At 44.4% G+C, this 17,873-nt stretch overlaps 1 protein-coding gene across 1 annotated transcript in view; it reads right to left on the bottom strand.

Moving 5' to 3' along the window:
* Positions 1 to 17,873, bottom strand: part of STAC (SH3 and cysteine rich domain) — a 1,272,108-nt gene that overhangs the window by 183,965 nt on the left and 1,070,270 nt on the right. The window contains exon 7 of the mRNA XM_069214962.1: positions 16,291 to 16,364. Within this exon, the coding sequence (XP_069071063.1) occupies positions 16,291 to 16,364 (74 nt within the window). The remainder of the gene's footprint in view (positions 1 to 16,290; positions 16,365 to 17,873) is intronic.

Here is a 17,873-nt window from a genome sequence, read left to right as displayed (position 1 = left end):
TAATGGAACTAGAGCTGCAAAAAAAGTTTCCCATTTGAGGATACCTCAGGAGGAGCAGGCAGTGGTCCCTGCCACTCACCCCACTGAGGTCTCATGACCGCATTCACATAGAGGAAGGTGTCAACATGAGAAACCTTTCCCTTTGTGAATCAGTGTTGGTAACCGATCAGTAGTTTACGTCCGCACTTCTGGTTGCTAACAGTGCATAATATTGCAATTTACACTTAGGAGGGATGCCGTTTTTTACACCTCTCTCTAATTGCAGTTGGGAATGGATTGCATAAACCCATTGTTCGAGTCGGGACGGCTTTTCTGACTTCAAAAACGTGTTTAGTATACAGAAAAGGCCAGTTTGCAGTCACAAACGCTGTGCTTTTGGCTTGGGCAGAGTTTGCAATCGCAATAGGGTTTTGAACATCTGGGTCATAGTACCCAAAATAATAACATATTTGTTAGTTGCACTTTACGTTTCTGTATTTGCCCAAGCAGCAGGCGTTCTGGAAACGATTGAAGCGCAATGGTAAGGTGCTGATAAGTTATGTACATATAGCAATTTCCTCTGCATTTTATTTAAAGTAGCAGAAAAACCAAAAGGTTTCAACCCAAACACAAGCAATATAAGCAAACCAAAAACGTTTAATTAATGTAAATCAAATCCCCTAGAACAAGGGACTAGGCCTTACATTGTATTTTCTCTTTCACCATCTAAACTTATTTCTGCCTACTCCTGTCTGCCATGTGCATGAATTCACCTGTACTGACTAAACTTTTAAAATACTTGTATGTAAACATCCAACATATTAAATGCATTCTTTGTCATGTTTCAGTCGTTAATGAGGCACACTGGAGTTAGGAATTGCTTTATACGAGGGTTTACAATGCTTTGAGGGAGTAACACCTCCCTTACACTCTGTTGTATTCCCTATTTCCAGTGCTCCCGACATGTCAACCTGGGAAGGAGTGATGAGGATAAAGTCTTGGCTTTTGTTGGTGTAAGAAACTGGGTTGTTGGTTGATGGGTATGAGACCCTTCTCAAGCAGAAACCACAATTCTTCTCAGGCTGAAGTCACAAACAGACCCTTAGTTAACTTGTGCTCAACCCTCAGATAGCTTGGCACAGAGCAGTTGGACTGAACTCAGAGGCAATGTGTAAAGTAAGTGGGCAACACTTCAAAGAGGAACACTGTAAAAACACACCACAAAATAATCCCACAACAGAATTAGAAAACAAGACCAGAAGGACAAAAATCCAATCAGTAGAACCAGAGGTGTGACTGTTTAAAAAATAAACTGTAACATCTGTGGCTATCTGGTTGCGCTAGATCGGGTCAAAGTCTACTGCAATGGTACATGGGTTGAAAATAGTCCCAAATGAGTCCCGCTGAAGGTTTTCATTCTCATGTTTTGCTCAAAGAGTCCCATTTGAGTTGGAGAGAGTCGCAGGGAGCAATGAGAGCGTTGCGGGAGGTGATCAGCATGGCACGAAAAGCAGATTGATCATCACGGATGGGGAGACTAGAGTTGCACTGTGGTAGGCCTCGGTGGGTGATTGATGCTTGCTGTGCAAAGAGACGCACTGGCAGTGGCTCACACTGAATTTCAGTGCAAACTGGCCCATTTGTGGGCCAGAATAGACCAAAAGCTTGATTTAGGGATCCCGTGACCTTTCCCATAGGTTCAGTACCTAGGAGGCCTTACATTAGGGTCAGGAACTTGCTGCAGCTAGTCCCAAGAACTGGTTGTGGACTCTTTTATGTCCCTGAGGCTCGGTTATGGAGGTCAGCAGACTAACCATTTGATTCACTCTGGGGTCCTGGGTTCAAAATGAAGTTGCAGATCCAGTTCTTCTTCCCCAGGCAAAAGGGCAGCCGGCAGCATAACAGCAGTTCAGTTAGAGCAGCAGTCCAGCAGAGTGGCAGTCCTTTCAGCAGCGCATCATTCCTTCTTCTTGCAGAGTATCCACAGGTCCAAAAGTGTACTAAGGAGTTGGGGTCTGAGTCCCAGTATTTATACCAAGTTGTTCCTTTAAAGTGAGGGAGACACTTCTAGATGTTTCCCTTTGAAGTCCCCAGGCATTGTGCCTTCCCTGTGCTAGCTTCAGACTAACAGTATGGGGTATGTAGCTCTTAGTGTGGAGGCAGGACACAGCCTATTCAAGTGGAGCTGTACCCAGCTCCTCCCTCCCATCCCGCCACTGATGACCCATTGAGGTGCACCTAATCTCTTTATTGTGTGTAGCTGTCTAGGAGGAATACACAAAGCTCAACTATCAGCTACACCCAGTCATGTGACCAGAAACAGGCTACAAGCACTACATGACTAAGGCAAAAAATGGCAAATGTCTAAAAGTGGAATTGTTAGAATTGCAGTTTAAAATCTGACTTCACCATAAATTAGGATTTTTAATTGTGATTCCAGAGACACCAAACATCAACTGATCACCTATTACCATTTGGAAATTACACTTATATAATGCAATAGGGCAACGCCTATGTTGTCGTACGAGAGAGATAGTCCTTACAGTAGTGAAAAACAAATTTAAGAGTTTTTATTATCAGGACATGCAAAGTGTAAAAGCACATGTCTTACTTTCCCAATACATTGTGCTCTGCCATTTTAGGTGTCCAGGGCCTACAGTAGGAGTATCTTATATGTATTAAAAAAGACATTTTGGGCCGGGCAAAATGTTCATTTTGTCAGATCAATATGGCAATTTAGAACTGCACACACATGCTCTGCAATGGCAGACATGATACATGTTTAAAGAGCTACTTAGGTACATGGCACAATGAGTGCTGCAGGCACATTAGTAACATTTAATTTACAGGACCTGGGTACTTGTAATACCACTTTACTAGGGACTTATAAGTAAATTAAATATGTCTGTTGGGGATATGCAACTATTACAATGTTTAGAGGGAAAATAATAAGCACTTTATCACTAGTTAGCAGTGGTAAAGTGCATAGAGTCCTAATGCTAGCAAAAATGAGATCAGCACAAAAAATGGAGAAGGAAGGCAAAACGTTGGCGGGAAGACCACCCTAAGGCTGACAGGTCTAACAGTAGGGGGTCTAAGATACATAGAGGCAATACATTTATAGGCTATGTCAAAATCACAATTATGAATGCAAAATAAACCCATATATTGCATCCCTTTATTCTGAACTAAATGTGTGCGTACAATATTTGTCCTGGTTTTGTATTACTTTACATGCACCTTCTTTATTTTAGCACTGTTTCTCTTAAAATACTCTACTGATTTTCTTCTCTGACATTATTTATGTGATATGAGTAGATTAATCTAATAATTACCACACCTGGGGCCAGATGTAGGTAGGCAAAAAATAGCGACTCGCAAATTGCGAGTATTTGCGACTCGCAATTTCCGACTCGCTAACTGCAATGCAGGTAGAAAGTGCGAGGACAATTTGCGACTCGCACACGGAGTCGCACAGCAGATAGCGAGTCCGCCGTTTGCGAGGTCGCTTTTTGTGACTGCGCAAAAAACGGACTCGCAATTTGCGAGTGGGCGTCGCAAATAACGACTGTGCTGAAAATTGAATGCAGGTGCTGCAGAACACTCTGGAAAACACCTCAGAACACTCAGGAAAACACTTCCTGGCACATGATGATGACATCACAGCCAGGAAGTTTAGAAATACACCTGGGAGGAGGGAGGACCATACCCATTTAAACTTCAGCACAGCAAACAAACAGAGCTCCTGCGACCATGGCTGACAATCCTAGGAAAAGGAAGCTAAAGTTTGCTGAAAAGGAGTTGGAGGTGCTGACAGATGAGTGCTGTCAGCACCATGACAAGCTGTTAGGCAGGGCAGCCCTCACCGTGCCAGACACAGAGAAGAAAATAATTTGGCAGGAGATCCAGGACAAGGTCAACTCCCTGGGGGTCAGCCACCGGAGTGTGGTAGAATTGAAGAAAAGGTGGCATGACTTGGGCTCCCGGACCAAGGAGAGGGTGGCAGAGCGGCTCCGGGAGATGAGAGGCACAGGAGGGGGACCATCAACGGTACCACCACCCACACCCCTGGAGGAAAGGGTTGAAGAGACCCTAGAGCCTGAGGCTGTAAGCGGGATGGGAGATCTGGACACCTCTGAGCCAGGACCATCAACCGGTGAGTACCATGTGACATGCATGTACCCTCATCAATGACATACCCCAACCCACCTTGTACACAGGGGCATGCACAACCAAGATAGCTCCATTTCAGAGTAGCAAACACCAGAATGATGCATTATGGGCAATGTAGTCAAGTAGGCAGTTCATAGGCAATAGTTTATTAGGAAGTTAATAACAGATAGTAGGAACTGACAGTGTGTTCCCTATGTCCCACAGGTCTCCCACAAGACACCCCCACCAGCCCAAGCAGCCAGGGGCCAATGGTCAGCCAGCACACACAGGAGACAACAGGACCAGCCACCACTGCTACCTGCACCACCGACACCATGTCCTCTCAGGAAACACCTGTTGCTGGAGTGGTGTGTGAGCCTGCACCAGGTACGAGCCAGAGTGCCACGGCAGACAACACAGGGACACCGCTTCACAGGCGATGTGGGATATCAACAGCAGAGCGGCAGGCAGAGTCAGGGCATGCCTCCACATCACCAACCGAGGCCCAACTTCTACGGGGTCAGCGCCTGCAAAACCAACAATTAAGGAGGATTAGTGGGTATTGCGGCGCTTTGAACGCAATCATGCCATCAGTATGCAGCAGGTACATTCGGAGTTGCAGGTGATCGGTACCAACACGGGTGACTGTCTATGCGCCAACTAGCAGGACTGCTAATGCAGAGTGACAGTGCACGGCGCAGGGACCGCCAGCTGCTGAAACGCCTGGACAGGATGTCCTCCTCTATAGTTAGGCTGGCTGTCAACACAACAGGGCTGTCTAGGCGCACAGTCAGCCTCCAGGTGGACATGGGCCACTTTGCTGGTGATGTGGCAAGGGGACTGGGCCGTCTCTGCCATGCAATAGACCTCATGGAGGCACGGCAGGTGGCCAGGGGCACAGGCGACACGCCACAGGACAGTGAGGAGGGCTCCACTGTCAGCAGTGTCTCTGCCGGTGACACAAGGGTGCTTCGTAGTGGAAGCACAAGGCAGAGCACTGCTGACCCCCCTAGTACCAGCCAGGCTGTCCGAGCCCACCGTAGGGTGTGAGCTCCACACTGTCCTTGGGGTTGTTGCACATGATGTGAATGTGTCCCATGCCAGGTGGACTATTGAAGCCCCTGAACTGTTCCTATTGTACATAGTTTTGTTATTTGCATTTATTAAATCACTTGTTCTTTCCACTTAACACATGGACTCTTTGTGTGTCACATTGGTGAGTATGGTAAAAGTTGGCACGTACCTTCCAAAGTATTGGTTTGCAATGTGTTCCCATCTCAGTCTGCCTTGATTTGCGATGCTCCTATCCCCATGATGGCGATGTGGTAGTTCTTGCTCTTCATCCTCAGAATCTGGGTCTTCAGGGGTGAGAGGTAGCCCACGTCTGGTGGCAATGTTGTGCAGTATAGCGCATGCAACAACTATTTTGAAAGCTGTTATTGGGGTATACTGGAGGGCACCTCCACTTCGGTGGAGGCATCTGAACCTTGCTTTCAGCAGTCCAAAGGTACGTTCGATGATGTTCCTGGTCCTCTTATGTGCACTGTTGTATCGCCTCTCGCAATCATTGCTGGGTGTTAAGTACGGAGTTAGTATCCATGGACGTAGTGCATATGCACTGTCACCTGTTTGGCACAAATCGTACAATGTTAGCAAGGCATGGGTGGTTTGCACATTGACCTGTGTGCATGTCTTCAAGGTGTATTCAGCTCTACCTAGGAGGTATCCGTATCCAAACTCCCCACGTTCCAGGCGTTGGTGTATCCCACTGTGCCTAAAAATGTAGGAGTCATGAGTACTGCCTGGAAATTTGGCAACCATGTCAGTGATGACATAATGGGCGTCACATACCACCTGAATATTGAGTGAGTGGGTACACTTCCTATTGCGGAACAGATATTCCAGGTTTGCAGGAGGGCATATTTGTATATGTGTGCCGTCTACACACCCTATGACATGGGGGAAGTTGGCAATCCTGTAAAATTCCAACTTGGTGCTGTTGATTTCTGCCTCATTCCTGGGTAGGTATATGTATTGGGACATGTGTGTGAGTAAGGCGTCTAGGAATGCCCTAAAGAACCGTCAGAGTGAACTTTGGGATACCCCACCTGCCACAGCAATAACCCCCTGATAGATACCCGAGGCCAAGAGGTGCAGTGAGCATAGCACTTGCACATGCGTAGGGATGGCGCAGCCGCGCACAGTCTGGCGTTGTAGCTGTGGTTTGAGTAATTCTATTAAATCTAGTATAGCTGCGCTGCTAAGTCTATACTTATCATATATTTCCTACTCAGTTTGCTGGAAGAGTGTCTGCCTTGTTCTGTATATCTTCTCCTGTCTCTGGCTCCTCCTCCTCCTCTGCTGGGCGGCGTGGGCTCTCCTCCTCACTGCTATCAGGTATATCTCCGCCATCTTGAGTAACCCAAATGCCTTCTGGGTCTCCTTTTATACTTTGGTAATGGTTACCACCTGCTCTGAGTTAGTGGTAAATTGGAAGTGCAAAATGGGCTTTTTGCGACTAGTCGCAATTTGCGAGTTGCTATTGCATATGGTTTGCGACTCGCAAATTGCGACTTGCTATTTGCGTGTCGCAAAATGGGGTCGCAAATTTTGCGAGTCGGTAACGGCTTGCGTCGCATTTTGCGAGTCGGAAATGGGATTTTTGTATCCCATTCCCGATTTTGCGGGGTCACAAATTGCGAATTGGGCCATTTGCGACTCGCAAAAGTTTGCTACATTTGGCCCTAAGTTTGAAATCCTTCATTTAGACCATGCATACAATTGACAGCATTCTGCTCTGATTCCTTATAGAAAATAAGTATTTGCTCAATTTTCTTTGTGAAAAAGAATGGCTACTGCAGATGCCAAGGCTAAGCTGTCAGTTAAGATCACTGGCTTCTTAGAGGATCACCAAGTCTTAGCTGATTGTTGCAGATCATGGTATACAATCAAAAGAAAATGGGCAACTTTATAACAGAGGTGGAGATGAAACAGAGGTTGCCTCTATGATCCGTCAGCAAATATAGGACCTTTCTCAAGATCATCCTTCAGTCACTCCTACGGGGAGCGAAGGGTCAAGGACATAGCTCTCACTCAGCAATAACTAGGAATGAGATGGACAGTCTGGTGCTTACTTGTCTCATCCACTGTGGCTCCCGCTTCAACATTCCTTCCAGTGACTTCCTGCGAACAGTAGAGGAGCAGCTGCACATGGTTGTCTTTAGGCGTCGAAGGAAAGGTGCCTCATGTGAGCCCTCTTCTTTTTCACTACCTAGAGCATGCAGTGTCCCATCAACTCACTCCAAGTCCAGACCCCATCCTGAGAGGCTTGACATGTGTGAAGTTGGCTAGTCTGTCACTGTGAAACGTTGCAGATACACAGATATTCAGTGCTAAACCTAAATAAGAAAATATGTTTTTGAAGGGGCAGGAGATGTCATTTTATCTCCACCAAATGAGTGTGAATAATGCACATGCAATACATGTTCTAAATGTGCTGAATTTCACACATTTCACACTTTTCACATGTCCATAATGTCTCAAAAACCATAGTAATTTCAAATAGTCTTACTTCAACTGGAAACAAGAGTAGTAAACCTAGGTATCTATGCGTAGGAGTCCTAGTTATGACAGTCATTGCATTGTTCTTTGGATGAAGCTTATCCACACCATCTAGAACAGGAAATGTTACATCAACACGTCCCCTGAATTCCAAAATGTCCACATATTATACAATGCATACACTAGACGAGAAGATATTACATGTAGATAATTTTAGAGGAGATGTTTCTTCACATGCTTAATATAAATTACTGTATAAATATGTTGATACCATGGATGTTAAGAATTATCATGTATGCCCACAGTTGCCCTCATCAATCAGTGAAGGAATAAAGTATCATAGTATTCCTTGACTTATAGAATTTCTTTTAGCTTGTTGCTGACACTTTTGTGTCAGCAAGAGTATTTCCAATATTACTATACTTATTATGACTTATTTTTCTCAATTGTCCCCATTATGAAAATTTGAGCAGCATTGCCTAGGCTAAAACATTTAGGAGGATTCTTTAAAACTACATTGACATTTGGTACAGTCTATGCCCATAGAAATCATTTGACCTGTGTTTTTACCCTTGTAGAAAAGGATTTTTTACGAACAAATTAAAGACAGAAGAGCAAGGGAAATAAAGGCAAAAAAGGGAGTAGTAAGTCTGTGATTGGAAAAAAGAAGAGAAAGCTCATTCAGTAGCAGGGCGTCAAGCTGCCTTGACTTTAGATTGCCAACATGTAGGGAAACTATGTGTATATAGATTCAGATCAAAAACTGACACAAAGTTCGTAGGGATGAATGACTGTAAATGTGTTTTTGTTTAAAAGTGTTTGGACCTTTATGTTGAATGGACATGATCTAGCAATTCCAAGAGTTAATTTTATTTGTGGAAAGAATTCCTATTTTAGATTGCTGAAAGGATGGTATGGTACATATTATTTAGGAGTATTGTTTTTGAAGATTTGAAGATTTACAATGTGGAACATTGTGACGATCCTGTGTGGGATGAGAAGTAAAATACCCATATAAAGAGAGGTGCCAGTTCTTCAGAGACTGTAGGAGATTTTTGTGGTGCAATGTTTCCATCTGTAGGGGTGATCCAAACTGACCTGAAGATAAAAACATTATCAACTATTATTGAAGTTGTATACAAATACAGCAGGTGCCTTCTTGGTAGTAGATACAGAAATGGTTGCTGTATGATCAATGGTTTTGCAGAATCATCTTGAGTTACACATCCTTCTTCCGAAAGAGGGCAAAGTTTGCAAGATGCTGAAAGTTCAACAATGTTGCACTTATATAACAGATAATAGTAAGAAGCTGAGAAAGTATATTAAAAATGTGACTGACCTGAAAGAGGATTTGAGGAAGTTAGAAGCAACAGGTAACTGGGAAGTTCTGGGGATGTTTTTTCTGCAATTGAAAAGTGGTTTGAAAACCTAGGTAGTGGACTTGTTGGCAGTATTTGAGACCTTTGCTGAGAATGGCTTTGTGTGCCTTAGATGTGTTTTCTTCTTTCACGTTATACAAGAAATGGAAAGTGAAGACAGCAAAGAAAGGAAAAAGAAATGAGGAACTTGAACTTGAGAATAAACAAAACATCTATGCCCATAGGGCTAGCTAGTGCCTACCTTAGGTGTGATTTACATGTAGTAAAAGGGGAGTTCTAGGCCTGGCAAGTAAATTTAGATGCCTGGTCCCTGTGGCAGAAAACTGTGCACACAGGCCATGCGCTAGCAGGCCTGAGACAGGTTTGAAAGGCTACTTTACTGGGTGGCACAAGCAGCACTGCAGGTCCACAAGTAGAATTTAAGTTACAGGCCTTGGGTATAGTGATACCACTTTACAAGGGACTTATAGGTCAATTAAATATGCCAATTAGGTATAAGCCAATCATACCAAGTTTACAAGGGAGAGCACATGCACTTTAGCACTGATTAGCAGTGAAAAAGTGCTCAGATTCATAACGTCAGCCAACAAAGGTCAGAAAAATAAGGAGGAAAAAGTTTGGGGATGACCCTGTAAAAGGGTCCGGTCCAACATGACCCCCTACCAGCCTAAAGCCAGGGGGACCAATCAATACCTTGATGGACTTCCCTGCTTGGGGCAATGAAACCAGGACCCATGCCCGCAACTGCAGGAGCATGATCCAGTTCTACACCAGTCTGAACCCAGTTGGATCCCTCTGTCTATACTCCCCAGACAATCTAAGCTAACCCATGGTGTCCTAGTTGCCTGTGGCCAGAGCCAGGTCCCAGGCCATCCCCGGTCCTCTGGTCTCTGAAACCTGTCTGAGTGGGGGGGGAGCCCCAGGTGCATAGCATCCTCTCTCCACTCTCCTTCCCACCAGTTCAGGGGTTACCTCCTGCCACTGGTCTTCTAGCCTAGGGACTGGTCCCATAGCCTGAATGGTGGTCAGGGGAGAGTCTTTCCTCCCCCTGCCCCTCCTTCTAGGATTCCGCACCCTCTGTGAACTGCCAGGGCTCTGGTGTCAGTTGTCCTGGTCAGCTCTCCCTTCAGTTCAGAGGAGCCCCTCTATAACTGGTCTCCCAACACAGGGTCCTTCCCCTCTGGCTGAGCCGGGGTCAGGAAAGAGCCTTTCCTCCTCCTGCCCCTCCTTCTAGAGTTGCGCACCCTCCCACCAGGAGTGATACAGCTGGAAGTATTGGTAGAGAGACTGGGGACAGCTATCTCTACCACCAGGTCAAGGGGGTTGCCCAGGACCTGGTTCTTCAACCTAGGGACGGTACCCTTGGGCTGACAAAAGTTAGGGGAGAGTCCAAATAGGCTCTCCCTAACTCAGGGGTCCTCCCTCTCCCTCAAACCCTTCCCCTCAGAAGTGGAATTCCTAGGGAACAAAACAGTAGGGATGCTGGGTACAGCAGTCTCTACTTCCAGATCTAGAGGGTTGCCCATGACCTGGTTCTCCAACCTAGGGATGGTCCCCTAGGGCTGGACACGAGTTAGGGGAGAGTCCTCCCTCAAACCCTTCAAAGGAAGCGTCCGCACCCCCCTTTGCGGGGTAGTTCTGCTGGTCTCCAGAGTTGGCAGGACACTGGTTCCAGTTGTCACTCCCACTCCTTCAGACACTAGGGGATCCCTTTCAGAGGATTGCCCTTTGGTAACAAATAATTTACCACCCTGCAGGCCCCTCTGGGAGCCATTCAAGACCTGCAGTGGGGTACAGGACCATCTAGGACCTGCACCCTCTCTGCTCAGAACCTTGTCGGTCGGTTAAATTCCAGCATTGGTACCCCTTCTGGGTGCCTTCCAAGACATGCGTAAGAGGACAGGTCCATCTAGATCCTGCACCGTCCCCGCTCAGAACTTGGCCTGGTTTACCCAGAACCTCCCCCACCCCTTGCTGGGGTGAACCTAAGACAGCCATTAATGCCTGACCAGTTCCTTTAGCACTAAGCCAGAGGTCGGCCTCCTTTGTAAGTTCCTTGGGGTCAGAGAACTCACAGTGTGACAGGTGTTGGTGTAGCTCTGAAAAATAGCAATGGAACATGTGCTCCTTATAATGAGATTAAACAGCCCTTCATACGTAGTTGCTGTGCTACTCTCCACCCATCCTTCTAGTGCTTTGCAACAATTCCCCATGAAATCCTCCCAAGACTGGAGAGACTGCTTCTTGCTGGCTCTGAACCTCAACCTGTAGTCTTCGGGGGTGAGACCATACTTTTCTAACAGGGCCTTTCTGATGTGGAGATACCCCTGCCTGTCGCTCCCTTCTGGGGCTAGTAGGGCATCTCTTCTCACCTCAGGAATATAGTTCTCTAGGACAGTTCCCCAATCCCTCTCAGGGATCCTGCATGTAACTAGAGTTTCATCATACTCCCTCAGCCACTGACGTATGTCGTCCCCCTTCTTGAACCCAGGCACCAAGTATGTGGGTAGGTAAGGATTGTGCCTATCAGTACAATCAATGCTGCCAACACTGGACTTCACCTGCAGTGCTGGTGAGTCCAGATCTGTCAGACTGCGCTCTATAGCGAGTCTTTCCCTGGCAAAAGCCCTTTCAGCCTCTGCCATTCTCTCCTGAACTAAGGTATTTTCTACCTCATCCTATCTCTCTTCTACCGCCACCCTGGCTAGCTGGAGCCTTAGGTTCCTCTCTTCCCACCTATCTCTGAGCTCCTCAGGTGACAGGGAATGGTAGGTGGCACTGCTGCTAGGCAAGGACCCAATAAGGGAATCCCTATCTATGGGGTCCTCTCTCTCTACTGGCGTGCCTGGCAGGTCATCTTCTCCCTCAGTGTCTAACTCTATGGGGTCACTGTCCCCCTGGGGTGTGGATTAGGGACCCTCCTTCTCAGAGTCCTCACTACTCTCACGGGTCTCTTCAGGGTCTCCCTTTGAACCATCCCCCCTTGGGCCTCCTTTAATGTTGTTATCCAGTGTGCCTCCTCAAAATTAAAAAGAGCTCTCTTGAGGACCATCATATTGGTTTTTCCACACATAACTGGTATACCTCTCTCCCTGCAGAATCCCTTTAACTCTTCTAGCGTGTAGTACCACAACTCATCCATGTCAAAGGTAGACTCCATTTTGATGAGAGCACAACACTGGCGTAAAACAACAAGAGTCCAAAGTGCAAGTATACAACACAGGAGTAAAATAAAAATGGCTGGTTTGAGAAAACGGGAGAATAATGAAAAAAGAGAATTAGAACATGTAATGGTCTAAGTCCAATTTGCGGTGCAAAAATGAGTCACAATGGTATTGTGCAAGCACAAGTCCTATCCTCACCGCTGACAACCAATGTTAGAAATGGGGTTTCTGGTTGGCTAGGGTATGTACCTAAGCCAGGCAGAACCCACCTACTCCAGTCAGGGCAAGGGAGTTACAAGTCCAAGATAACCCCTGCTCACCCCCTTGGTAGCTTGGCATGAGCAGTCAGGCTTAACCCGGAGGCAACGTGTGTTGCGTGTGTTATGCATACGGTTTACACATTGCCTCCGGCTTAGGCCTGACTGCTCGTGCCAAACTACCAAGGGGGTGAGCAGGGGTTATCTTGGACGTGTAACTCCCTTGCCCTGACTAGAGTGGGTGGGTTCTGCCTGGCTTAGGTGCATACCCTAGCCAACCAGAAACCTTATTTCTAACAGACACCTATGACGTCACAGTGACCATCTACATGTGACCATATTTACAGTATGTTGTGTGAAGATTTAGCAAGTTAGCTGTAAAGTGGTGCACCGAAAGTTCATATTAGAGTGCATTTACTGTAGACTAGTGATCTAATGTTATGAGGTAGAGCTATTTTAATCTGAATATAATCATTTGTTTTGATTTCAACTGTTTCTTTTGGTTGTTAAGAAATAGTTCATATAGAAGCAATAATAAATTTCTAGCAGAATATGTTTAAATGTCACATTTTAATGTCGAAAATGTAGTTCTCCATTATATCTACTGAAATGTATTAACAAAGCTATTTTGTTTTAAATTCACTATAACATGGCCACTGACAAGACCTAGTAATGATGAATTTGAATGTTACACGTACTCTACTTAACATAAAGGTTTAGTCATTCTTGTTAACGTATCATTTATTTCAGACTTCTTTCTCATGAAATGTTAGTTTGGAAATAGATGTCTTATTGTTTTACTGATAGAGTCTGAGAAAGTAATCTTGAATCAGGTACATTGAGGAACAATGAACTTGGACAATATATAATGTTTCAAAGTCATACAGGGGAGAAAATATAGGTGCCTTTCCCATGTAAGTAATGGGAATTTTCGCTGATGTTGCAGATGCATGTGGTCTGATGGACTATGATTGGACAATCCAACCTTCTAGTTCATGTGATATGATGAATGGAGAAATCATCTTTCACTTTAGGTTTAAATTTACAGTTGCCCTCCTGGATTTGGTAGAGACACCATTTGGACTTTGAGAGGTACAGACCTATTTACCTTTACCCTGCTTTCACTAATGCTTAGCTTAGGAGACTTACATTTTTCCTGTCCCATGAAAAGACTCTTGACCGAGCTTCTGACCTTATCCCTTTTAGTTATTTTTTTTCAACTTTGGTTAGTTTAGTTTTGCTCCAGATGTTGTATTTGTAAATTATTATTGTCCTTTATTTTCTTTTTTCTTTCTGTTCCCATGTGTTGTAGCCCAGCACTAGCCAATTTGGAACTTTGTATTTTTAAGGGATCCCCATTTGCTTGATAACTGATTGGATGATTTAAGCTAATGCAAACAATATTTAGAAGAAATGATGGGTGTTTATTCTCTGATCATCAAGTCTTGATACTTTTCTTTAGAGTGTTTAGTTTGCTGGATGTTAGGTAAGCTTCGATTGTTTCAACACTTGGGACAGCCGATGGTAATTTTGTATCTCTATAACCTTGTTCTGAGAATTGTTTATATTAACCTGAGTCTGAGCTTGTGATAAAACCCTTTAAATTTATTTTGGACTTGGGTTTTTCTTGTGTGGGCACGTTGGCCATACTGTTAATTTAAATGTTGACTGTAGTTGCAGTTGTAATTATTTTCCAGCCCTTCTGCTAGGGTGAAAAGATCCACTGACCTTGTTTACAGCATGCCTGAAATGTCTGAAATGCTCCAGCACTCCCAATACCTCTTTATACAGACCCTTACCAGGCTCTGATATCCATGTACTGAGACATCCACAATGCTTTCACGATGCAACACTGCACTAATCTTGTAAACAGACGTCCCAGGACTAAGACATGCTCTGATCTCTCATACTGCAGCTTCATTGTGATGCCTACCGGTTGCAAGTGTTGAGACATTTTTAGACTTTACACAATTTAGTTCTATTAAGTATGATACCAAGCATAGATATTCAAGCAGTTAAGTATTCAAACAGCTTGACCTTCACACTGTCCTGATGTTCCAATTCGGAAAGCATGATGTGGTGGAAAGAGCACAGTATGATGAACACTTGTAGGAGAGAACTGCACAACCAACAGATTTACATAAACTAGCCAGCCCAAGCCAGTAATTTAATGAGAGAGAGGAGAGGGCTGGGGGGGAAACATGCGCACACTCACATCCATTCATTCATTCATACATACACACACACCCATTCACAACACTCATTAACCAATACACATAAATTCATACATGCACGAAGGCACCAAACACAAAAAAATCATAAAACTGAGGCAACCTTTGTTCAGTCTGATAGATACTGTTCTTGCCTGTCAAAAGGTGCGAGGCAGAGCCCCTCAGCCCATACGGGCGGTCTGCTGCTAAAATCAGCTCTGAGGAATGACCGTCAGACTCAGAAACATGTTAGATAACCTGCAGGGGGCATGCACCAATGGGAGTATGGCTGCTTAGATGGGTAATATACCTGCTGCAGAGATGACTATGCAACCTGCGAGTTACATGGTCCAATCACCATAGGAGAGCTGGGGGAGGCTGTTGCATGAATCTGCTCTTAACTGCACATTATAAGTAATTGGCAGTAAATAGAAATTTCAAACCTCATAAATTAGGTGTGCGGCAATGGCAATTTTTTTTATTGTTTTGTTTTTTTCTTCCTTACCATATAGCATAGGAACTCAGGAATACATAGAAGATTAACGCTTTCTCCCCTTCCCTAGCAAAGCTTTACCATTGCATAAAGAATCCTCTGCTCAGGGCAAAAGTCGAGGGAAGTCTGCTTTAAAAATGTTCAAACTATTCCCAGAGGTGTAGCTTGGTCTGTAATATTGCAGAGGGGGTTAAGCTTCATATTTCCCAACAATCACATGGGCTCAAATACATTTTCTGAGAAGAAGGGCAGGAGGGAGGCTTAAGGAGTAGTAGGAAGGGAGAGGAGTGTGGAATGTGAGGGGTACTTTAAACTCAATGTTTTGTAAAATAACCATTTTTTAAGACCTTTTTAAGACCTTTAAAACAGACGAGAGTGTGTGTGTGGTTTTGTCTGCATGTGTATGTAAAAAACCTTAGTAAAAACTGGAAAACACCTTACCAGACCCGAGCTAAAGCAATTGTACCAAACAATTTATAACAGAACACATTTATTAAGGCGGTGTAACACCCCAAATGCCCCCTTGAAGCTACGGCCCTGATTATTCCTTACAGTAGTTCATTACACATGGCCCTACAAACTTGCATGTCTGTCGACATCGGCACTGATGTTCCCCAGCAGCTGGTACCACAGGCTACCGCCTGTGTTGTTTTTGTGTTGAGTAGGGCCTACTGTTTCACCCTGGAAGAGAAGTGTGGGCCTTTTACCTGCTAAATGTGATGGTTTGCCTTCTCTGAGAAGCCTTTTATTGAGGGTGATTATTATGAGTTCCTGCATCTCGAAATTTACAGCATGAAGAACCTGGAGTTAACAGTTATTGCATTGTCACAGTGAGATCCATCGGGGCTACACACGCAGGCAGGCTTTCCACCGACTTGCAGAATAGCCTTTTGCACACACCAATTCCAAAAGCAGTGTTTACTATTGCAAGAACCCCAACATTACCATAGATTATGTGGCAACCAGTTAAAAAGTAACTAATGGGACGAATTAAAACAAAAACAGTCCTGTGTCTAGGTTTTCTAAAGCAGTGGTTTATTTCAGAGTTAACTGTTTAAAGGTTACAAATGGAAATTGTATTTGTTTCTTTCCTACCTGTGTTGGGGAATGTATTCTTTTAATTTCTTCTTCTTTGGAGCTTTCTGTGCCATTTTCCATGTAAGTGAATACTTAAAAGAAATTGAGAAAAATGGTATTAGGAAAAACATGCTGGTTATAAATTGAAAATAAACATATGCATTTATTGCCAATTACACTAACTTTAGTCTTCCCTTGTTTTTCACTTTAAATAAGCAACTTAGGGCCAGATTTACTAAAAAAAGTGGTGCAGCGTGGTGCTGGGCCAAAATCTGCAGTGCTGCGTCACTTTAGGACTTTACTAAATACAGCACACCCCTGTGTTCCCCCTGCGCCTGGGCTAAATTAAGCTGCCAGCGCCAAAGCAGGCATCCTTTCACCATAGTCCCTTCCTGCACATAAACAGTCTACAATGGCGTTTTACTCTTTCTATGTGTGCTGCAGAATGAAGCACACATGGAAAAAGCAAAAAGAAGGAAGTATAAAAGTATTCCTCTTTGTTGTGCCATGCTAACGTCATCCCCTAGGGTGGCGTTAGTTTTTGGCACTGCCACATATTTCAAACTTGTTGTAAATCTGGGGCAGTGTCAACAGCAATGGGTGTTGTGGTGTAACACCCACAGCAACACCCATTGCACGCCCCTCTGATGCAGAAAACTGTGTCGGAGGGCCTCATATTTAGGCCCATATTAAGCGTTGCCTTGTAAATGTGGCGCACTGCACAATGACGCTCCGGTGGCACAAGGGCCTTGTAAATCTGGCCCTCAGTATGTTCTCCCAATATAGGCTACTTAGTGTATTCAAAGGCATGGAATTCATTTTCTGACTTGAAGTGTTTGAACATGCTTTTATGTTTAAAATGTTTGAACTTAGTAATGAACCAGGGAAAACAAGGGTTCAAGGAATAGGTATGGTAATGAATGGAATGCATAGTGCTTTTGATTCAGGCCAGAAAAGCAGAGCTATAGTTGGGCCCCCAGTAGCATGGAGGCTACTGGCTCCTAGTGAAGTCTTCCTCTGAAGGTCGGTAAGAAGCGACAGAGTGCAGTAGGCAGAATTAAACCAAAACCGTCCAGGAGAAGGCTCCTGCGGGTGTGCGGAGCAGCTGTTTGGTTGGTGTTTGACAGCTGTATTTGTATCACAGTAAAAAGAGTACACATGTTAAATAGAGTAAACCTGTAAGGCACAGACCATGGTTTGAAGGATAGTGATTTTTCCCAACTAAACACGTTAAACATTAAAGAGAACACAGTGGGCCTGATTCAGAAAGGTGAGTTTACACTTTACGTTTTTGCAATTCACAAATTAATTTTATGAGTAGTACCTTTACAACTGCCTATCTTTATGTGCGGAGTCTCCACTAGAAATGCAATGATTCTGTACTTGTAAAGATACTACTCGTAAAATTCCTTTGTGAATTGCAAAAAATCATAAACTTAATTGAAGTAAATTTACCTTTGTGAATCACGCCTTGAGAAATTAATGTACACATACACAGGCGGTCAGTTGCACAGTTCTTCCTGTTGCCTCACTATCTGAAAATTATCTTTCAAACTTAGAATCATACCAAAAGCCTCCCTGCGATCAGTAGTAGAACTCAT

Source organism: Pleurodeles waltl, chromosome 2_1, assembly GCF_031143425.1.
Source record: "Pleurodeles waltl isolate 20211129_DDA chromosome 2_1, aPleWal1.hap1.20221129, whole genome shotgun sequence".
Taxonomy (NCBI): Eukaryota; Metazoa; Chordata; class Amphibia; order Caudata; family Salamandridae; genus Pleurodeles; species Pleurodeles waltl.
This window is presented reverse-complemented; position numbering and strand designations above follow the sequence as displayed.